This window comes from Lithobates pipiens, unplaced genomic scaffold, assembly GCF_037356315.1.
Source record: "Lithobates pipiens isolate NorthernLeopardFrog02 unplaced genomic scaffold, aLitPip1_a1.2 Scaffold_8, whole genome shotgun sequence".
NCBI classification, from domain to species: Eukaryota; Metazoa; Chordata; class Amphibia; order Anura; family Ranidae; genus Lithobates; species Lithobates pipiens.
In genome coordinates this window covers 631905939-631929713 of record NW_027507903.1, presented here as the reverse complement: position 1 = coordinate 631929713, position 23775 = coordinate 631905939, and the positions used below count along the sequence as shown (strand labels likewise).

At 46.3% G+C, this 23775-nt stretch overlaps 1 protein-coding gene across 1 annotated transcript; it reads left to right on the top strand.

The window, feature by feature from the left end:
* Positions 1 to 2920: 2920 nt before the first annotated feature.
* LOC143964089 (olfactory receptor 5G9-like) lies at positions 2921 to 20066 on the top strand. Its single transcript, XM_077473797.1, has 2 exons — positions 2921 to 3015; positions 18480 to 20066. The coding sequence occupies exon 2, from the start codon at positions 18483 to 18485 to the stop codon at positions 19410 to 19412; it is 930 nt and encodes a 309-aa protein (XP_077329923.1). The 5' UTR covers positions 2921 to 3015; positions 18480 to 18482; the 3' UTR covers positions 19413 to 20066.
* Positions 20067 to 23775: the final 3709 nt, after the last annotated feature.

Here is a 23775-nt window from a genome sequence, read left to right as displayed (position 1 = left end):
CGCAATGGATGGCAGGTGACATGGCAAGTGGAAAATCCGCAATGTGTGGCAGGTGACATGGCAAATGGGCAATCCGCAATGGATGGCAGGTGACATGGCAAGTGGAAAATCACAATGTGTGGCAGGTGACATGGCAAATGGGCAATCCGCAATGGATGGCAGGTGACATGGCAAGTGGAAAATCCGCAATGTGTGGCAGGTGACATGGCAAATGGACAATCCGCAATGGATGGCAGGTGACATGGCAAGTGGAAAATCGCAATGTGTGGCAGGTGACGTGGCAAGTGGACAATCTGCAATGTGTAGCATGTGACGTGGCAAGGGGACAATCTGAAACTTGTGGCAGGTGACGTGGCAAATGGACAATCCGCAATGTGTGGCAGGTGACGTGGCAAGTGAACAATCCGCAATGTGTGGCAGGTCACGTGGCAAGTGGACAAACCGCAATGGGTGGCAGGTGACATGGCAAATTGACAATCCGCAGTGTGTGGCAGGTAACGTGGCAAATGGACAAACCGCAATGGGTGGCAGGTGACGTGGCAAATGGACAATCCACAATGTGTGGCAAGTGGACAATCCACAATGGGTGGCAGGTCACGTGGCAAGTGGACAATCCGCAATGTGTGGCAGGTGACGTGGCAAGTGAACAATCCGCAATGTGTGGCAGGTCACGTGGCAAGTGGACAAACCGCAATGGGTGGCAGGTGACATGGCAAATGGACAATCCGCAGTGGGTGGCAGGTAACGTGGCAAATGGACAAACCACAATGGGTGGCAGGTGACGTGGCAAATGGACAATCCACAATGTGTGGCAGGTGATGTGGCAAGTGGACAATCCACAATGGGTGGCAGGTCACGTGGCAAGTGGACAATCCGCAATGTGTGGCAGGTGACGTGGCAAGTGGACAATCCCCAATGTGTGGCAGGTGACGTGGAAAGTGGACGATTTGCAATGTGTGGCAGGTCACGTGGCAAGTGGACAATCCACAATGGGTGGCAGGTGGACAATCCGCAACTTGTGACAAGTGACAATCTGCATCTGGTGGCAGGTGACACACTCGAGGCTCCCACTGATTCTGCATTATGGTGAGTTGAACTATTTAATTTTCTATAACAATGCAATAATAGAAATAATGTGTTTCAATCATCCTGACACCATAACACAAATGGTGCCGTGATAATTGAAGCGCCAACATCAGCCATTGCCCCAATAAATTGCCCCCATAAAAGTATTTTCTATCAGTGCCCCTCCCGAGACTAGAATCTGGATCCGCCCCTGGGTGGGGGGGGGGCCCATACAACATTTTGCTATGGGGCCCTGTGATTTCTAGTTACGCCCCTGATCGCAGCCTCACTGTAGTCAGTGCCTGTGCCTGGATTACACAGTCTGCGGGCATCTCCCACTGTGTGCCTCTTAGCTGAGTGTGAAAACTTTGGCCGCGCTGTGAGAAAAGTCCCGCCCTCCTCCTAGATCAGCTCATGTGATCTACAGAACACTGCTGGACTTTTCTCACAGCGCAGGCCAAAGTTTTCACACTCAGCTTGGAGACACACAGCGGGAGATGCCCGCAGACTGTGTAATCCAGGCACAGGCACTGATTACAGTGAGGTTGCGATTATGGGCACGGTGGGACTGTATTATGGGCATGGTGAGGCTGCCATTATAGGCACGGGGAGGCTGCGATTATGGGCACAGTTAGAAAGCATTATGGGTACGATGAGACAGCATTATGGGCATGGACAGGCTGCGATTATGGGCATGGTGAGACTGCATTATGGGCACGATGAGGCTGAAATTATGGGTACCGTGAGGCTGCGATTATGGGCACGGTGAGGCTGCAATTATGGGCATGGTGAGGCTGTCATTATAGGCATGGCGAGGCTGCGATTATGGGCACAGTGAGACAGCATTATGGCCTCGGTGAGGCTGAAATTATGGGCACAGTGAGGCTGTGATTATGGGCACAGTGAGGCTGCGATTATAGGCACGGTAAGTCTGAGATTATGGGCAGGGTGAGACTGCATTATGGGCACGGTAAGGGTACGATTTTGGGCATGGTAAGGCTGTGATTATGGGCACGCTGAGGCTGCGATTATAGGCACGGTAAGACTGAGATTATGGGCACGGTGAGGCTGAGTTTATGACGTGTGACGTCCTAGCCATGATCTGCTATGACCGGCTTCAGCCGTTGCCATAACAATGGTGCTAAATCAGGTAAAAGTAGTTGGATCAGTATGTGCGTTATAATTAATCAAAAATAGTCAATTAATCGATTAAAAAAAAAAAAAAAATGTATCGAACATGAAAATTTTAATCTGTAACAGCCCTAATATATATATATATATATATATATATATATATATATATATATATATATATATATACATATATATATATACATATACATATATATATATACATATATATATATATATATATATATATATATATATATATATATATATATATATATACATATATATACACCACCCTAGGACACCCTAATGCAATAGACTGCACACGCCTATGTGGCTATCAGATGGACATCTAGTGCAATATCTGAGTGCCAAGTAAAATGGGGGAACTATCTGGAGTAAATCTAAATATTGCACCCAAAGTTAGGTTATACCTTTTATTAGACTATGCATCTTTATTGGTTTTAATGGGTTACTTTATGCTGCTTTAATGCAAAAATTAATAACTGTATAGTTAACTGTAAAAAAAGTGTTAGGAGATGTTTTAAAAAATAAGAATTGTTATTTTGTTCTGAAAACTAATTTTAATACATTTAATTGTCTCAAAGCGATATTCAACGCTCTGGTGGCTCAGCTCCCTGTAGGATTCGACTTTCATGTCATAACAATGAATACAACCTATAAATTCTTATCCTAAACCAGCAGCTCTTTGTTCTATAAAGGGCTGTGAGGTGTGAAATGTGCTCTGTGCCTTTGCTGAATTTTTCAAAAGATTTCTAGCAAATAATTAAACACTTCTTGAAGCTTCCACTGCTGCAGGTAAGTGACCACAGAGCAGGGGGGAGAAACAAAATATTTAAAAATACTTTATGTATTGGTTATTTATATGATACATTTTATATAATATTTTTATATTCATATGATTTATGATTTTCAGGTCTTCAACTTAATTCATCTTCTTTAATAAAAGATATAGTTGGAAAGAAAACAGGTCGTGCCTGAATTCTTGTTATGCAAGGATCCATTGAGTCTATTGCTTAAAAATGCTCAATTGTAAAGCAAAGTAAAGCTGTTTTTTAAACAGATTATTTAAAACCACTGCAACTTAATAGTAATAAAAGAAAAATAGTTAAAAACAGAGACCCTGGAGAGTAAAAGGATGGTGGTTCCAAATTTTCATGTCACATTGCGATGGTTCATCAAGCACAAATCTTCAGTAAAAAAAATTCACAGCGGCTGGGAAAAACAACCCTAAAGTGGTGTAATGCACATTGTTTCTGTGTTCATTCACTGTAGTGGAGATCAGAGAGCTGGTATATCTCTCTTCTACCCAGAAACACCTGCATTGGGGGGGTCATGTGGGAAAGGCACTGTATCGGGCAACTGTACAGCCACCTGGTCACTTCCACCTGACTGCAGACAGTTGGCCAGTCAGATATAAATACACTCATGGCTGTTGTAGCTTATGTCAAGGTCAAGGAGTGCATGTAGTTGGGAAAAGTGTGCATGGTCAGACAATGGGGATGTTGCTTCACGGCATATGGCTTGACTGGATTGGTGTCACTGCGAATAATAGTAGCTTCCAGCACGGGTGTTAGTGGTTGTTGGATTGAATTCATATAATACTTCTGGTATTTCACTTCCTGGCTGAGGCAGCCACTTAGCCTCGGTTGAAATGAAACACATGAAAGCTTTGTAATCAGAAGAACAATGGCTTGGCTCAGGCCCACCTGCTGTGATATGTGTGATTACAGGCTTCAAAGGGAATAAGAGCTAGCTAGACGGCTCAGGGCTAATAGAGACACTGCCCATAGTGGACAATACAGCATGCTTCTTGAAGAATGGGCAGACAGGTGAAGGATTACCTCTTGGCGATATCTATTGGATGGAAGGCAAATGGGGGTGGTTACGAGTGGGCATGTATGTTTGAATGAAAGGATCACACACACAGGCATTGCTCTCTCTCTATTCGCTGCAAAGAGCCTGTCATGAGGCTGTGTTTCTGCTAACCTGATGATTCGGCCATCTTGAGACCTACTCTGGGTGATGGCTCTGGCCTAAATCTCATGATGAAGGCCCTCTCCTGGTCTGAGCCTAGCCGATGCAGCAAAGCCTCACGGAGGGCCTTGTGATAAGTATCTTTCATATTCTTGTATTATATGTTCTGATTGTAAGCTTTGTGATATTGTAATGTCTTTTTAATACTTTATGTTAGCTTTCCTAATTTCTTGGGAAATAAATAAGATAGTGTTTGTTTTCATAAGTAACTTCATATCAGTGTGCCTAGCAGGGTTTTATAAACTAGATAACTATGGGAAGAGACAAGTTAATAGTAGTTTGTAGAGTACTTAATGTCCTTCAGTGGTGTTAAAATTATTTTAAAGGTTGTGACTAGGGATGAGCCAAACACCCCCCGGTTCGGTTCGCACCAGAACTTTCGAACGGACCCCAAATTCGTACGAACTTTAGAACCCCATTGAAGTCTATGGGACTCGAACGTTCTAAATTAAAAGTGCTAATTTTAACGGCTAATATGCAAGATGCTTTCCTAAAAAGGGTTTGGGGACCTGGCTCCTGCCCCAGGGGACATGGGTCAATGCCTAAAATGTTTTTAAAATGGCAGTTTTGGCGGGAGCACTGATTTTAATGACGATTAAAGTGAAAAAAAAGTAAAATATTCCTTTAAATATCGTGCCTGGGGGGTGTCTGTAGTATGCCTGTGAAGTGCCACGTGTTTGCCGTGTTAAGAACAGTCCCTGCACAAAGTGACATTTAACGGAAATAACGTCATTTAAAACTGCTTGCGGTTTTAATGTTATATCTGGTTCCTGCAATATGGTTGAAAATGATTTAGAAAAATGGCATGGGTAGCCCTCCCTGCCCATTACCAGCCCCTTTGGGTCTTGTACGCATATTAAGGGGAACCCCGTACCCATTTTAAAAAAAGGAAATACGTGTGGCCCCCAGGCCCTATATACTCAGAACAGCAGTATACAGGCGGTGCAAACAAGACAGGGACTGTGTAGGTTTGTTGTGTTAAGTTGAATCTGTTTGTAATTTTCAACTGGTACATATTTAAAGTGTAGCTCCAGTCAAAAAAACTATTTTTAAGCTTTTTGGAAAACATAGGGAAGGGTTATCACCCTTGTATAATTTGTTTTGTCGTCCATCTTTTTTCATCTCACTTGCTGTTGTCTCCTTCTGTTTGCAAGTAGGAGACGTTTGTAAGTTGGATGTTTCTGAAAATAGGGGCCTGCCCTATATGCTCTGCAGAAATGGCGGAACAAGGTGTTGGTTTTGCCACAACATTGTAAGCCCTCAAAGTGACTCTTGGTGGGCGCTGGAGCGCCCTGCTGCGAACGATTATATCAAGAATTGTAATTACATGCCATTGTTGAACAGTGGTAGAAAAATTGACCTTTGGTGGTTGTGGTGCTGGTGCCACAACACTATAAGTCCTCACAGTTACTCTGGGTGGGCACAGGAACGGGCCCTCCTGTGAAATATTATATCAAGAATTGTAATTACATGTCCCTGTTAAACAGGGGCAGAGAAATTGGGCCTTAGGCACTGGTGCTGGTGCCACGACACTGCAACCTCTCCCATATACTCTAGTTTTAGTGCAGGAATTAGCCCTGCTGCAAAGCATTGCATCAAAAATTGTAATTGAACGCCCCTGTTAAACAGGGGCAGAAAAATTGGGCCTTAGGCACTGGTGCTGGTGCCACGACACTGCAACTTCTCCCATTTACTCTAGTTGGAGTGCAGGAATGAGCCCTGCTGCAAAGCATTGCATCAAAAATTGTAATTAAACGCCCCTGTTAAACAGGGGCAGAAAAATTGGGCTGATGGCATCACCCAGAACCAGAAATGTTCTTCCAACATATCAGCGGAGGAGGAAGAGGATAGAAAATCAACATAACAAGACAGTCACTCAGCATCAGCATAGGCAGTCTTGAAGGGATGTGATATTTCAAAAAAAATTATTCGGTTACATCAGCTTCAGGTGCTTGGTAGCTGTGGGTGATCCAAGACTGACTCATCTTGATGAAGGTCAGTCGATCAACTGATTCGGTGGACAGGCGCACCCTGTGATCGGTAACAAAGCCACCAGCAGCACTGAAGGTGCGTTCCGAAAGAACGCTGGATGCAGGACAGGCCAGTAGCTCAATTGCATACTGTGCAAGCTCTGGCCAGTGATCCATCCTCAAGACCCAGTAAGCCAGAGGATTTTCGGTGGGAAACGTGTCAAAGTCTGACCTTGCCCCTAGGTATTCTTGCACCATGTAAATCAGACGCTGGCGATGGTTGCTGGAACCGATCATACCTTGGGGCTGCGGACTAAAAAATTGTCTGAAAGCATCGGTCAGACGGTCACCTTCTCCACCGCTACTTCTGACCGATGCCTCAGCAACTCGTTGTCCAGGACCAGGAGTTTGTAAACTCCCAGTCTCTGGGAACGCATTGCACAGACCTTTCTGCAAGGCCTCCCGGAGATGTCTCATCCTCTGCTCCCTCTGCGATGGCAAAATAAGGTCGGCAACCTTACCCTTGTACCATGGATCAAGGAGAGTGGCCAGCCAGTAATGGTCCCTCTCCTTGATCCGAAGAATACGAGGATCCTTCCACAGGCTTTGCAGGATCAGGGAGGCCATGCAGCATAGGTTAGCTGAGGCATTCAGTCCGGAGTTCTCTGGGTCACTAAGGACAACATGATCCGCAGCTACCTACTCCCAGCCACGTACAAGTCCACGGGTTTCTTGGGACTGTAAATCATCCCTACAAGACTGCTGCTGCTGCTGCTGATGCTGAGTGCCAGCCTCCACCTCCATGCTGACACAATCATCCTCCTCCTCCTCCTCATCCTCTTCCTGTGTGATGGGTGGCACAGCAGGAACACTGTCTGGATAAAGGGGGCCTTGAGAGGCAAGGAAGTCCTCCTCTTCCTGCCTCTGTTCTGCCTCAAGTGCCCTGTCCATTATTCCATGCAGTGTTTGCTCCAAGAGGTGGACAAGAGGTACAGTGTCACTGATGCATGCACTGTCACTGCTCACCATCCTTGTGGCCTCCTCAAATGGTGACAGGACAGTGCATGCATCCCTGATCATGCCCCACTGGCGTGGTGAGAAAAAACCGAGCTCCCCTGACCCTGTCCTGGTGCCGTAGTCGCACAGGTACTCATTGATGGCCCTCTGCTGCGTGTACAGCTGCTGCAGCATGGCCAACGTTGCGTTCCACCTGGTGGGCATGTCACATATAAGGCAGTTCTTGGGCAGGTTCAACTCCTTTTGGAGCTCAGCCAGCCGAGCACAGGCATTAAATGATCACGGAAATGCCACTGCACCACCAGGTTAAGGACGTGAGCCACACAGGGCACATGGGTCAGTTGTCCCTGTCGGAGGGCGGACCAACGTGTCATTGTCGCAAACCACCATTCCTGGCTTAAGCTGGCGTGGCGTCAACCACCTATCGGCCTGCCCCTGCAGAGCTGACAAAACATCCGCCCCAGTGTGGCTCCTGTCCCCCAAACAAACCAGCGCAAGCACGGCATGGCATCGTTTTGCCTGCGTACTTGCGTAGCCCCTGGAACGCCTACGGAGCACCGCTGGTTCTGAGGACAGAGCACTGGAAGAGGCCATGGAGGAAGAAGAAGAGGAGGGGTGGAGGAGAGAGGTGTGTCACAACCAATAGTAGCATTTTGGAGGCGTGGTGGCGGAACAACCTCGAACACTACTACACCTTGTCCTGCATCCTTCCCAGCTGCCAGAAGAGTGACCCGATGGGCCATGAAAGACAGGTAACGTCCCTGTCCATGCCTGCTGGACCATGAGTCAGCGGTAATATGCACCTTACCGCTGATCGCCCTGTCCAGCGAGGCAAGGACATTGCCTTCCACATGCCGGTAGAGAGCCGGAATCGCCTTTCATGAGAAAAAGTGGCGTTTGGGGACCTGCCACTGAGGAACCGCACATTGTACAAACTCACGGAAGGGGGCCGAGTCTACCAACTGAAAAGGCAGCAGTTGAAGTGCTAGCAATTTAGCCAAGCTAGAATTCAACCGCTGGGCATGTGGATGGCTGGGAGTGAACTTCTTTCGCCGGTCCAGCAGCTGGGGCAGGGACATTTGCCTGCTATAATCGGACGTGGGTGTACTGCTAGCAGAGTGCCCGGAAGCACTTGGCTGTGACACACCTAATTCCACACCTTCATTCCTCTCAGAGCAGGTTTCAGAGAGGACTGAAGGTCTAGTGGGGTTGGAGATGCCAGCTGATGAGGAGCAAGGAGAGGTCCGCTTTGTTCTTTGGTGTGGGTCTTTGAGGTACGCTTGCCAACAAGCTGCATGGCAGGTCAACATATGTCTGGTCAAGCATGTGGTGCCCAAGCGGCTGATGTTTTGGCCACACGAGATACGCTTGAGACTTATGTTGCAAATAGCAGCGGTGCGATCTGATGCACTCATCTCAAAAAAGGCCCACACCAAACAACTTTTAGAATAATGCGCAGAGGCAGCGCCCTGCACAGGCGGAGCTCTGCGGTGTGATTCAGTCGGTGTGTGGCCCCTAAGCTGGCCGATGGAGGGCATCCTGCCTCGTTGGACATGTGCCTCCTCCTCATCCTCCTCCTCTCTCCTACCAGGCACCCACGTGGAGTCAGTGCCCTCATCATCCCCTCCCTCTTCATCACTGGAGCAAACCTGGCAGTATGCTGCAGCTTGTGGAACATGACTACCAGATTGCTGTCCTTCTTGAGCATCCCCTCTCTCTGCATTCACGCTACTGCCTTCTTCTAGCTGAGTATCATCATCAGAGCCTACAAAACACTGGGCATCCTCCTGGAGCATGTACCCAACACTGTGCTCAAAGAGTTCAGGAGACTCCTTAGGAGGACGTGTGGGTCTAGGGAAGGAGTCACTGATGATGACATTGAGAGGAGGGAAGACGATGCGTTGGCAGCTGCTTTGCTAGTACCTTGAGCCTGGGTGAGAGAGGATGAGGAGGATGAAGAGGGCTTGGTCATCCACTCTACCAAGTCGTTGGCATGTTGTGGCTCAACATGTCCAGCTGCCGAAAAGAAGGACAAGCGTGTCCCATGGCCACGTGCTGATGATGTCGATGCACTGCGTCCACGACCAGCACTGTTATCTCTAGACACAGAGCCTGCTTGCCCTCTTTTATCGGCTCACACCTGTCTGCGTCTCCTTGTTGGCCTTCCAGACATGGTAATGGCCTAAAGGGAGTTGGGAAAACCAGAAATTGGGTAGTGTATATTGTGCTGGAGGCACACACAACTTCCACTAACTCCTGCAGATGGCAGATGGCTCAAATAGAGAAGAGCTATGTGGGTGGATATAGCGGTGTATACTGAGGTCAGGGCACGCAGACAGCACGCACAATCTCCTACCGCTGACTGCAATCTCTATTTGAAAACGAGCAAGATAATTAGCTATATAGTTGTATATAGCGGTGTATACTGGGTTCAGAGCACGCAGACAGCACACACAATCTCCTACCGCTGACTGCAAGCTCTATTTAAAACGAGCAAGATAGTTAGCTATATAGGTGGATATAGCGGTGTATACTGCGTTCAGAGCACGCACAATCTCCTACCGCTGACTGCAAGCTCTATTTAAAACGAGCAAGATAGTTAGCTATATAGGTGGATATAGCGGTGTATACTGGGTTCAGAGCATGCAGACAGCATGCACAATCTCCTACCGCTGACTGCAAGCTTTATTTAAAACGAGCAAGATAGTTAGCTATATAGGTGGATATAGCGGTGTATACTGGGTTCAGAGCACCCAGACAGCACGCACAATCTCCTACCGCTGACTGCAAGCTCTATTTAAAACGAGCAAGATAGTTAGCTATATAGGTGGATATAGCGGTGTATACTGGATTCAGAGCACGCAGACAGCATGCACAATCTCCTACCGCTGACTGCAAGCTCTATTTAAAACGAGCAAGATAGTTAGCTATATAGGTGGATATAGTGGTGTATACTGGGTTCAGAGCACGCAGACAGCACGCACAATCTCCTACCGCTGACTGCCAGCTCTATTTAAAACGAGCAAGATAGTTAGCTATAGCGGTGTATACTGTGTTCAGAGCACGCAGACAGCACGCACAATCTCCTAACACTGACTGAAAGCTCTATTTAAAACGAGCAAGATAGTTAGCTATATAGGTGGATATAGCGGTGTATACTGTGTTCAGAGCATGCAGACAGCACGCACAATCTCCTACTGCTGACTGCAAGCTCTATTTAAAACGAGCAAGATAGTTAGCTATATAGGTGGATATAGCGGTGTATACTGGGTTCAGAGCACACAGACAGCACGCACAATCTCCTACCGCTGACTGCAAGCTCTATTTAAAACGAGCAAGATAGTTAGCTATATAGGTGGATATAGCGGTGTATACTGGATTCAGAGCATGCAGACAGCTCGCACAATCTCCTACCGCTGACTGCAAGATCTATTTAAAACGAGCAAGATAGTTAGCTATATAGGTGGATATAGCGGTGTATAGCTGGCGGCCTTATATTGTGTGGGGCGTGTACTACACAGCCTGAGCTATGATTGGCCACAGGCATCCTACCTGTGGCCAATCATGGCTCTCCTCGCTGCTGGCGCTGCGATTGGCCAAGCATGCGGGGTCACAGTGCATGCTTGGCCAATCATGAGCCAGCAATGCACTGCGCCATCGCAGTGCATTGTGGGCCGTGAGCGCCACACAAATTTGGCGCGAACGGACCAAAATGTTCGGACTTCACCGAACGGACGAACAGCCAATGTTCGAGTCGAACGTACGTTCGACTCGAACACGAAGCTCATCCCTAGTTGTGACGGACCGTCTGCCACCCAGCCTGGGTACCTCCATCAAGATATAGCTTCCTTCACCCTGGGACCAGAAACCAGGCATTATAGCTGAGCACCCCATAACTAGATGACACTAGCTTAGGTGCAAACTGGAACTGATGACTTTATTGTAAATTCACACAGAGTATATAGCACACAAAATCAGGTAAGAGTTGATGTGATTTATTTATATTGTGGAACTGTGTTTGGTTGGGCAGCTCTAAGGAAGGGGGCTTGTCCCCCGAAAAATGTCAGCATCCAACCGCAGCAATTTATCATTGCCCTAAGCTAAAGTGGTGTTTAGATATGCTTGTACCTTCTCATGTTTGTATATTTTTCGTTTTTTATAACTAATAAAACTTGGTGGTGGAAAAGCACAAGGCGTTTGCGCCCTTCTTTTTGTTATTTTCTCCAAGACTGCAGCCCGGAGCCCATGAAAGAGAAAAACTTTAGTCCTCTATTGCCCATACACACGATTGGACTTTCCAACAGGAAATGTTGGATGTTCGCTTGTTGGCGGAAAGTCCGATCGCGTGTACGGGGCTTATGAGTTTTTGCAAGCCTGAACAAGAGGTGTAGCACCCTCTTCAGGCTGGTGAACATATTGCTGCATTTATTGCCTGCATATCCTCAAGCAGAGATGGAAAGAGAACAAATAGAGTGTTTGTTTTTTTGGGCACAGACAGAACATACAGCAAAAATGAGCAAGGCTGAACAGGATAGAGACACAGACGCATGGTGGGTTTGGTGTATGACTTTTATGTTTCCGCAGCTTCACTCTCCACAGGATAGTATGGGTAGTTTTCTGTAAGACCTATTTTAGAGTTAGAGATTAGCTTAGGGGTTAGGCTACTGTTAGGATATTTTGGTTTAATTTCCCTGTTAAATTTAGGAGGTTATTTTTTTTAGGTTGTGTTGACAAAGTTTAAAAGTTAAGGGCTTGTTTTAGGGATTAAATTAAATGTTGATAGTCCAGAGAGGAGAAGATATCATTTGATGAAATGTGCTTCAGTGTTAGGGGGACTGCATGTTGGTTGTCAGTGCTGTCTTCTCTACAGCATTCCCGTGCATACCCGCATTGCTCTGCATCTGGCTGCTGTTACTGACCCAGCATGGCTACTCCTGAACTTCCGCTGCACTGATCTCGGCCTGCCTGTGACCTCGCTTCTGCCTGTGCCCCACTGATCTGTCACTGACTCAGCCTGTATCTTGACTTTGCTCCTGCCTGCTTCTGCATCTAGTCCATCTGTCTGTGTATGAATCCGTTTGTCTGACTCTGCCTCTGCCCCATCACTGCTGGGAGCTTCTGCCTATATTCCTCTGGTGCCTGCTCATGACTTGTCTGCTACCAGCCTGTACCTGTCTGCTGTCACCAGTACCAGCCTGCTCCTGTCTCCTGCTCACAAGTGTCCATTCGGCACTCTTGCTTCACTGTGGTCTACAAAAGGTAGACCTGTTTGACCCAGAGAGTCCATCTAGCCCTGCTGCTAGTATGACCAACAGGCACTCCTGCCACTTTGTACTCCTGTGCCACCTGTCTGCTCTATCAGAAGCCCCAAGTCCATGCCTCCCAACTTTTTGAGATGGCAATGAGGGACACCTATCAGCAAAAGTATACAGGCATAGGACACACCCCTTGCCACACCCCCTTAAAGGAGAATTGTACAAAAAACAAGATTGAGTGCTTTTTTTTACCACTACTATTCCTTCATATTGGCTTTTGAAATTTACAAATGCAGCAATTTAGAAATCAGATGGAAGGCTTAGTGCTGGAAAACACTTTTTGATAGACCAAAAAGTGCATTTTATATACATCTATACAGATCAGACCAAAATGAGGGACAAATGAGGGACAGAGGGACATTGCTCCAAATCAGGGATGTTTGGGAGCTATGCAAGTCAAAGGTGTAAGAGAGGCCTTCCTCATCATGTCAAGCTCTTCTACCAAAGACACAAGATATACCTGTGCTTAGATCCCAATAGCTTATACATGCATATAATCTCCCAGGTGCTAAAGGGATGTGGCCACATCTTAACACTAGAAATACTGGATACACCCTCTGTACACTGCTATAAACCCTTTTTAGCAATTAAAAAACAGGGATTTTTAGTTCACATATATTGCAATACATATTTAAGCTGGCCAACTGTATCAAAGTAATCCCTCTTATGGCCAGTCCCTACTCTGCTCTGTCAAAGCAAATGCTATGGCGGACAAAATTCCAACATAGGGAAAACAGACACAAAGTGGGGGAGAGCTGCAAAGTCAGACCTAAATAAAGAAAATTCCACCGCACTAATAATAATATAATGCAAACCACACAGTACCTGAAGCCCAGGAGATACAAGAAGACTGACCCAGGGGAGGAGGACACTGGAGGACCCCAGCCACGGCGGACACCGGACACTTTATCAGGTACACCTGTTCAATTGCTTTTTAACACAAATTGCTAATCAGCCAATCACATGGCAGTAACTCAATGCATTTAGGCATCTAGATGTGGTGAAAACGACTTGCTAAAATTCAAACTGAACATCAGAATGAGGAAGAATGGGGATTTAAGTGGCTTTGAACGTGGTATGGTTGTTGGCGCCAGATGGCTGGCCTGAGCATTTCAAAACTGCTGATCTACTGGGATTTCCATGCACAACCATCTTTCTGGTTTACAGAGAATGGTTTGAAAATGTGAAAATGTCCAGTGAGCGGCAGTTGTGTGGAGGTAAATGCTCTGTTGATGTCAGAGGTCTGAGGAGAATGAGCAGACTGGCTGGAGATGATAGACAGAGGCATGACTAGAACCTTGGAGGGCCCCCCGGTGCAAGAAACCTTGGAGGGCCCCCCTGACCCCCCCTTCATTTCATTGATCCCGGGGGCCATTTTTTCAGTTTTTTTAGCCCTTCCCACTGATCCCAGGGCTCTTTACTCCTGTGGCGGGCCCTTTATTATGGTCTCGCAGTGGGACCCTTTCATATGTTCTGCAGTAGACCCCCTTCCTACCATCTTGGACTCACCCCACAGTGGCAGAAACTAAGAGATATGTCACCAGCACACCAGGGAACATATAAGGGTTTAATGCAGTAGCAGAACTACCAGCAAAGGTCACACTTGTGACCAGGCCCTGGTGTTCTGCCGGGGGAGGGGTGTCCAGCTTCCTCTTGATGTCATGCCCCTTCTACAGACAGCACTAATCTGGCATCTCTGTCCCCATGGCAGTGGTGGCAGTCTATTATGAGTGCTGGTTACATCATTGGGCTGATGGGTGAATGCAGGGGAGGGCTGCCACTACGATTGGTTGTAGACAGCTGAGCCCCCCAGATGGTCACCTAGCAGCGGTAACATGCCGATCGGGATGTGACTCAGGCGATGCTCCCAGTAGGATCTAATAAACACAGTATTTATAAGAATCAAGAGTACAATCGCATATATATCAACCATATGTTCAGCAGCCATGTGGGCTCCATGCCATTAAGGTGGGGGGCTCTGATCAATAAACTCACAATCATATTTATTATTAGATCTGCCTGAGAGCATCACCTGGATCACATCCTGATCAGCATGTCAGAGAAGGCTCTTCAGCAAGCGACCTGTGGGAGGCTCAGCTGTCTACAACCAATCGTACTGGCCCTCCCGCGGATGCGCCCATCAGCCCCATAATGTAGCCAGCACTAGGTCCTAATGCACTGCTGCTACCATGGAAACAGAGACCAGTGCTGTCAATAGCAGGGGCAGGACAGCAACCCTGGTTGTACTGCCGCTGATCCACAGTGGGAGGATTCCCCCATCCAAATGGAATGTATAGATGGGGGAATTGGATCACATATATATATTTTTTCAGTGTAAGGATTGAATGAAAAGAAAAAATGATCAATGTATGGGCTGTGTGAATGCTAATTGGATCTTGGAAGAACAGAGGGGGGAGGGATACAGATAGGGGAGAGAACGGAGGGAGATAGGGACAGTTCACTGACCAAAGTGCAATGCATTGCTTACTGATTCGAGGGCCAAGGCTGGAAGTTAGTGGACCAGTAGGGTTACCACCTCATCCTTCTGAGATTGTCGTCAGGTTGGCCAGAAACAGGGAGAACAGGGACAGGAGGAGAAGGGGCAGCTGTATGCCTCATTCCTCTCCTGTCCATTGCAGGGAGGGAGGAGAGAACTCACTGGGCTGTGTGAGACGAGTGTAAGAGACAATCCGCTCAACTGCAGCCACCGGCCCCCTTAATGTACGTAGGACAGGAGAATTGGTCTGTTTTCTTCAACTGTCACAAAAAAATGGAAGGCTGGCAACACTGCCCCCCCCCCCCTACCCACAGCTGTGGAACTGCAGGGCCCAGTTGCAAGCGTGACTTCTGCGACCATGATAGTTCCACCACTGATGATAGAAAGGCAACAGCAACTCAAATAACCACCACGTTACACCCAAGGTAGACAGAATACCATCTCTGAATGCACCACACATCGAACCTTAAAGCAGAAGGGCTACAGAAGATGCCCACCGGGTACCATTCCTGTCAGCTAAAAACAGGAAATTGAGGCTACAATTCGCACAGGCTCACCACAATTGGACAACAGAAGATTGGAATAAATGTTGCCTTGTCTGATGAGTCCTGATTTCATGCTGCAAAAATTTGCCCGAATTTGTATTCGGATCAAAATGAATTGCACATGTCTACTGTTTGCCCCATGTTGGCATTGCGCCCACCGTTGTGTAGCAGAGTAGGACTGGCCAGGAGGGAATACTTTGACTTACTTGACGTTAACCAAATTAAAGTAGTTCTAAAGTTAAAAGTTTTTTTATCTTAATGCATTCTATGCATTAAGATAAAAAAAAAACCTTCTGTGTGCAGCAACAGCTCCCCTCAGCCCTTCTTATACCGAAGCTCATCTCAATCAAGCGATTTGCACGAGAGTCTCGGCTGTCTGGCACTCTCCCTTCTCATTGGCTGAGACAGTAGCAGGGCATAATTGGCTCACACTGCTATCAAATTCAGTGAGCCAATGAGGAGAGAGAGGGGCGTGGCTGAATTTTGGCTCCATGTCTGAATGGACACATAGAGCAGTGGCTCAGACTGGGTGCCCCCATAGCAAGCTGCTTGCTGAGGGGGCACTCGGCAGGAGGGAGGGGCCAGGAGCGCCATCGAAGCATCCAAGAAGGGGTAGGTCTGGGCTGCTCTGTGCAAAATCCCTACACAGAGTAGGTAAGTATAACATGTTTGTTATTTTTAAACCAAAAAAAAACAAGACTTTAGTATCACTTTAAACATGTATTGCAATACATTGTTTAAATTGCAAATTTTGCTAAAAAGGGTTTATAATCGTGTGCAGAGGGTTTATCCAGTATTTTTTGGGCTCTTCTACCAGGTACAAGACAAGGGACACCTAGGAAGCCTTACCTTGCTTTCCGTGAAAAGGAGAAAACATTTATCCTTACACCCCTTTCACACTGGGGTGTTTTTCAGGTGCTTTAGCGTTAAAAAGCGCCTGTAAAGCGCTTGAAAGAAGCCTCATCTGCAATCCCAATGTGAAAGCCCAAGTGCTTTCACACTGAGATCCCTTTCACACTGGGGCATTTTTCAGGAGCTTTAGCGTTAAAAAAGCCCCTGTAAAGTGCCTGAAAGAAGCCGCAACTGCAATCCCAATGTGAAAGCCCGAGTGCTTTCACACTGAGGCGCTGCGCTAGCAGGGTGTCAAAAAAAGTCCTGCAAGCAGCTTCTTTGCAGCGCTTTTGGAGCGGTGAATACAACGCTCCTAAAGCGCCCCTTCCCATTGAAATCAATGGGAAGCACCTGCAAACCGCCTGAAAAGCGTCTGCAAAGCGATTTTGGCAACAACGCTTTGTGGGCTCTTTTAACCCTTTATTTGGCCCCTAGCAGGGGTTAAAAGCGCCCCCTACTAGCGCTCGAAAAACGCTGGTAAATCGCTGCTAGCTTAAGCAGCGCTTTACGAGCGTTTTTTGGGCGCTGGCAGTGTGAAAGGGCTCTTAAAGCACTCGGGCTTTCACATAGGGATTGCAGATGAGGCTTCTTTCAAGTGCTTTACAGACGCTTTTTAATGCTAAAGTGCCTGAAAAATACCTGAAAAATGCCCCAGTGTGAAAGGGGTCTTAGTCAGGGCTCAAGTCCTGCGGGAGTGCATGGGAACGGAGTTCTTGTACTTTTTCCACAACAGGAACTCAGTTCCCATTAGCAGCCGTGTCCTGCAAGACTTTGAAGTATGCAAGGTGTGTGGCAGGTGCTACACCAGCAGCCGCCGACACAGCTCGCAATATTAAGTGCTTCACAGCAGGGGTGGACTGACCATTCAGGCATTGCCAGTAGGGGGCCACATGACAGATTCCTCTTCGATCTACCTGTCAATCACAGTTAGCTGACGGGTAGATCAGGTTCCATCTGCTAAGAGATTGTATTTAGTTAGACCTCTCGTGATGCGCTCCTCCCCGCCGGCCCCTCCTGATTTTCTGTCCCCCCCCCTGTCTCCTGCATACTTGCTCTGTGTGTCCCGCTGAATCTCCCCCTCCTCCTCTATCTTCAGTGTCATATAATGAGAGAACCCAGAGGAGGAGCACAGCTATTCTGCTCACAGAACATGCAGGGAGAGAGGTGAGCTGAGGGAGGAACATCAGTTTGGGGTGGTAAGCTGAGCACAATACCTGGCAAAGTTTAATGCCAGGAGGGAAGTTTATGTGGAAATATGTGAAAGGTTGGAATAGCAGCGAGTGAGTGTTGGAGCCCTGCAGAGTTTGCAGCCCCCCCAAGCTAACATACATCTCCTAAGCAGGAACACATCACTATCTCCCCAAGCATTCTGTCCAGATAATGTGCAGTTCATTTATGACCTTTCCATTTAAACCTGTGTTATCCAAACTCTGTTCAATGAAAAGTGTAAACTCACCACATAAACACTCTACATACAAAATAACATTCCCCAATAAAGATCAGAACATGATGTTAACATTTGCATGGAAGCACAATTGAATGAATGCTGATTATTCCGAGAATTACCTTATTTATGTTTATTGAGTATTGTCTTTTTTTTTTATTATGTACTAACAGTTAAGCTTCATACACACAATACAGAAATTGGATGAAAAATACCACTTTTGAAGTGTTTGTGCATATGAGCGTATCATTTTTTATTTATTTTTTGGTGGGGGAGTGGATCTTGGGTGGGAGTTCCCACACTTTTTTCCCCAGGACTTGACCCCTGGTCTTAATGGACTGTGAACCATAGAATGTGTTCTTTTTTATGTTAATTTATTCCCCATTGCTACTTAGGTTTGATGGCGATAGATTATTAGTGTACATTGTGAAAGCTTGTCATGCACAGTGTATTGTTAATTTTTAACACAAGTTATAATTGTTTGCCTTTACTATATACACACAGTGTTATTTCTTATTTGTTTTAATATTTTCTTTTCTGATCTAGGTAATGAACCAAACAGTGGTCACCAGGTTCATACTCCTAGGATTTCAGGATTGTAATAATTGCAAAGGTTTCCTCTTCATAGTATTTCTTCTTCTTTATGCGGTCACCGTATCAGGCAACCTCCTGATCATCATCCTGGTGGCAGTAAGTCAAAGTCTTAGCACTCCAATGTACTTTTTCCTGAGCCACCTGTCATCTTGCGATCTTCTCCTGAGCTCTGTGATAGCCCCTTTAATGATGGATACCATATTGACAGCCAAAGAATCAATTTCTCTTTCTGGATGCATTGGCCAGTTTTTTTTGTTTGGAGTTCTGGCAACGACAGAATGTCTTCTTCTTGCAGTTATGTCTTTTGACCGTTACGTGGCCATATGCAACCCATTGCGGTACTCTTCGATCATGGATCTTCGAAGATGCATCCAGCTGGTTATTTGGTCCTGGTTTATGCCAATCTTTGTCATGCTGACTTTAGCTATTCAGATGGGTAGATTAGATTTCTGTGGTCCTAATGTTATTGACCATTTCTTTTGTGACCTGGCCCCTATTCTGCAACTATCATGTTCAGACACAACCATTCTGGAGGTTCAGGACTTTGTGGCAGGTCTTCCGTTAACCTTTATCCCTTTAATGTATATTTCTGCTACATATATTTCTATCTTTGCTAAAATACTCAGAATACCTACCACCAAGAGCAGGCAGAAAGCATTCTACACTTGTAGTTCCCACTTGACAGTTGTGTCCATCTATTATGGCACTCTAATTAGTGTCTATCTATCCTTCTCTAAAGATCACCCATCAAACATCAGCAAACTTCTTTCATTGCTATACACTGTGATCACACCATTGTTAAACCCTATTATTTATAGCTTCAGGAACCAAGAGATCAAATTAGCTTTGTTCAAATTAGTGAACGTCTTAAAAAGCAAATACTAGGTGGGGATGAGTGGAACATCCTGGTTCTCGATTTGCGGGCTGTTCATTGAACGCACCATAAAGCTTAAAAACTGTCTAATTGGCAAAGAATTGTCAAAGGATGTGTATAGCTGGACAATGCCATGGAGGACTTGCACCAATGGGGAAAAAATGAACCACTTCAATACTGGGTACTTTTCACACTTTGATTACCATTGCAGCCCCACCCACTAAGAATGCCCACCCATGCCCATCAGTGATGCCCACCAAGGATGCTAAACCATGACCATCAGGTATGCCCACCCATGACCACCAGGGATGCTAATCAGTGTCCATTGTAAATGCCAATTAGTGCCCATCAGTAATGCTGCCAGTGCCTCCTCATCAGTGATGCCTATCAGTGCCATTTATCAGTGTCCATCGGTGCCACCTATCAGTGCCCATCAGTGCTGCCTATCATTGCCCATCAGTGCCGCCTATAAGTGCCCATTAGTGCCACCTATGAGTGCCCATCAGTGACGCCTATTAATGCCCATCAGTGGTGCATATCAGTGCCACCTATCAGTGCCCATCAGTGCCGTATATCAGTACTGCCTGATCAGTGCACGTCAGTGCAGTCTCATCAGTGAAGGAGAAAACTTACTTATTTACAAAATTTCATGACAGAATAACAGAACGAGGAACCTTTTTTTTTTTTTTTTTTAATTATCTGTCTTTTTTTATTTGTTTAGCAAAAAATAAAAATCCCAGTGGGGATAAAATATTACCAAAAGAAAGCTCTGTTTTTTCTGTTTTTGGTGAAAAAAATGCTAAAAATGTTGTTTGTGTACAGTGTTACGTGACTGCGTAATTGTCATTTAAAATGCGACAGTGCCAAAAGCTGAAAATTGGCTTGGGCAGGAAGGGGGGAACATGTCCTGTATTGAAGTGGTTAATATGAAGTAAAAATTAGAGTGTATTGTTTTATTTCAGAAACAACATCCAGAAATAGTGTACGAAATAGTGTACGAATGAAAACAATTATGGGGTGCACTTTACAGTGCTGGAGCACCAGAATAGGGCAGAAGAGGCTACATGAACTGGTAATGATAGCAGACCAGCAGAGAATTGAATGGTGGCAGGCCAGTAGAGGTGGCAGGACATAGTAATGGTTTGCAGGCCAGTAGGGGTGGCAGGAGATGGCAATGGTGGCAAGAGATGGTAATGGTGGAAAGCCAGTAGAGGTGGCAGGAAATGGTAATGGTGGCAGACCAGTAGAGATGGCAGGAGATGGTAATGGTGGCAGGCCGGTAAGGGTGGCAGGAGATGGTAATAATGGCAAGAGATGGTAATGGTGGCAGGTCACTAGAGGTGGCAGGGGATGGTATTGGTGGCAGCCCAGCAACATTGTCAGGGGAGGGTAATGTTGCCAGGCCAGCAGACTTGACAAGAGTTGATAATGGGTGGCAGGCCAGCAGAGGTGGCAGGTACTGGTAAGTGTGAAAGGCCGCTAGCAGTGGCAAGATGGTAATGGTGGCAGGGGGTGGTCATAGTAGTAGGCTAAAATCCATTAAAAAGAGAACGATAAAGTGTCACCCTTTTACAAAAAACATTAGTATACTGTTGGAGGCATCATCCCCAAATATAGGGATGGCATTTATAATATCTAAATGATTGGGCCTTTATGTTTGCCTCAAACTCTCAAAAGAATGCAAGAAGAATTGAAAAATTAACATTTTAAAATTCATCACTTAAAAAAGTGGGGGGGCGTGGCTTGGCGCACAGCGTGAATGGACGCTGAATAGGAGAGCTCTGGCGAGCCAGGGGACCGAAGGTGGAAGCACAGCCTCTGCACGGGACGAATATGCCCACCTATAGCAAGAGGGGGCCTCACAATCACTCCCTGCGATCGTCTGGAACCCCCAAAAGCAAATCGTCGGCAACCAGACTCAGCAAATACTGCTACAGCGGCGAGCACAGCAGTCCCAAGATGGCACCGACATACAGAGCTGCCGGGAGAGAAGATAGGGATGATGATGAAATCTCCCTACCAGCGTCAGAAGACTCCAGCAGAGGTAACATTACCAGTGACCCACCCCTGACTTATGCCATAATGACTGAAATAGCGGCAGATATAAAAAGCTCATTCTCTGCAGCTATAACCGACATCAAAACAGAACTACTCAGACTCACAGAGCAAATGGCGGTGACCGAGCGAGCAGGGAAGAGGAGAGACAGAGCCCTGGTGAGACTGGATGAAATCACGGACACACATTCCACACACATGCTGGAAATGAAGAGACAAATTGAGGACCTTGACAACAGGGGAAGGAGGCACAATATCAGAGTGAGAGGTGTCCCTGAGACCATCAAACCGGAACAGATTAAACCTGCCTTGTCCTCCATCTTCAACGGCCTCTTGGGAATATGACAGAGCTCATAGAGCTCTCAGACCCAGGGCGCCAGACAACAATCTGCCTAGAGACATCATATGCTGCCTGCCAAATTTCCCTCTGAAAGAGGAGATTCTGCAGAAAGCCAGGACAAATGACCAAGTGTTCTTTAATGGTGTAACGGTTCAGCTCTTCCAGGATTTGTCACCAATTACCCTGAGAAATAGAAGAGCCCTGAGACCGTTGCTAGCAGTTCTCCAGGAAAAAGGGATTGCTTACAAGTGGAAATTCCCCTTTGCCCTCCAGGCCACCTATAATGGCAAACAATACCTACTTAGAGTCCCGGAAGAACTCATCTAATTGTGAGCATGGATAGGAAAATTTGTAGGTGTTCACCACAACTATACCTTAACAAAGAGACCTCTTTTACCATGATCAACCCGGGAACTCTTTCTGGAACTTGACCCACAAAAAAAAAAAAACCTAGCCAACACCATAGCCGGCTAATACTGACCAGGTTAGTACGCAACAGAAGTGCGAACTTAGACCAGACCAAATCAACACACAGCCAACTTCATGAGGACCACATCCAATTCATCAGGGTCCTCTCTAAGGCCCACATGGGATATGTATGAGGGCCAATAGTAATTCCATCAATGGGCCAACGTCTGAGACAATAGAAAGCACTCTATTTGCCAGAGCCATTCAGTAAGTGTCGATGGGGGACACTGCGGCCCTTCCCACTCTTATGAGCGTCTCTCGCCTGCCGCTTCCATAGATATGACTGATTTATGTGAAAATGTGTTTTTGGCGGTTAGAGTGGATACCTTAAGATATCACATGTACTATAATCTGAGCTTGGGGCCTATACACATGTGGTCATGTTATGGTTATGTTGTTATGGTTAACTCCTGTTTTATCCTTTCTATGCAAATCTGTGATTACATGTGGGTCTTGTACATTATGTTGGAGACTGACCGCAGCTATCCTAATGGCAAGACCTGTGAGCGGTGATCTTGCCAGCGGGTGGCTCTATTCAGTACTTTTCTAACTAGTTGGAATTTCCATGTTGATTGTTTATAGCATTGTTCAGCACAAAATGTTCCCTAATGCCCTTTCTCTAAGGTATTGGACGGGCAACCCGGTAGCTGCAATTAGTAGCCCCAAACAACTCAATTACCAAACCCGTACGCGTAGATAAAGATCCAATCACAATAAGGTCACAAAAACATATTTACCTCTGATCAAGCCTATATACAGGTCTCACTGACAGTCCAGACCCCGGAGGAATATCTACAACCCTATCCCTCCTACATACATCCACGGGCGCACCTCCCACCTACCCCTCAGAGTCGACTTTGGTGTTTAATTACTCACACCTTATGACTGGCTCTTAGACACCTAGACGTGATTCTGAGTCAAGACTCACATAAGGTTCTATTACCTCACCCATTCTACCCCATACCTTCTCCACCGCTACCACCTACCTGACAAATTCACCCACTACCTACCCTTCATTTCCACCCCCTCACAAACCCACCCCCCTCTACCTCCTTTCCCCCTCCTTTTCACCACAACCCTCACCCCCCCCTTTTTTATTTTATTATTATTATTATCCCTCCCTTTAACCGTACTTGCAATGGCATACTCCTTTCTGGGTAAATCTCCCACACTGATATCGCATAACATAAACTGGCTCAATATCCCCGAAAAAAGAACCAAATTTCTCAGAGAGCTTAAAAAAACGAACCGATCTATAGTCTTTATACAAGAAACACATTTTAAGGACCAAAACATCCCCAGACTCACCGACAACACATTCACAAAAGCATATCATGCTACGAATCCACTAGCTAAAACTAAAGGGGTATCGATCCTCGTAAATAAAAATTCCCCTTTTAAATTGTCCGACCAACTTAAAGACCCAGAGGGCCGCTACATTTTTCTCAAAGGCACATGGGAGGGCTCACCTATCACTTTGGCGAATGTATACTTTCTGAATAAAGCACATA

Excerpts from the sequence above, each read along its gene's own strand:
- LOC143964089 (XM_077473797.1), top strand. The coding sequence starts at position 18,483 with ATGAACCAAACAGTGGTCACCAGGTTCATACTCCTAGGATTTCAGGAT.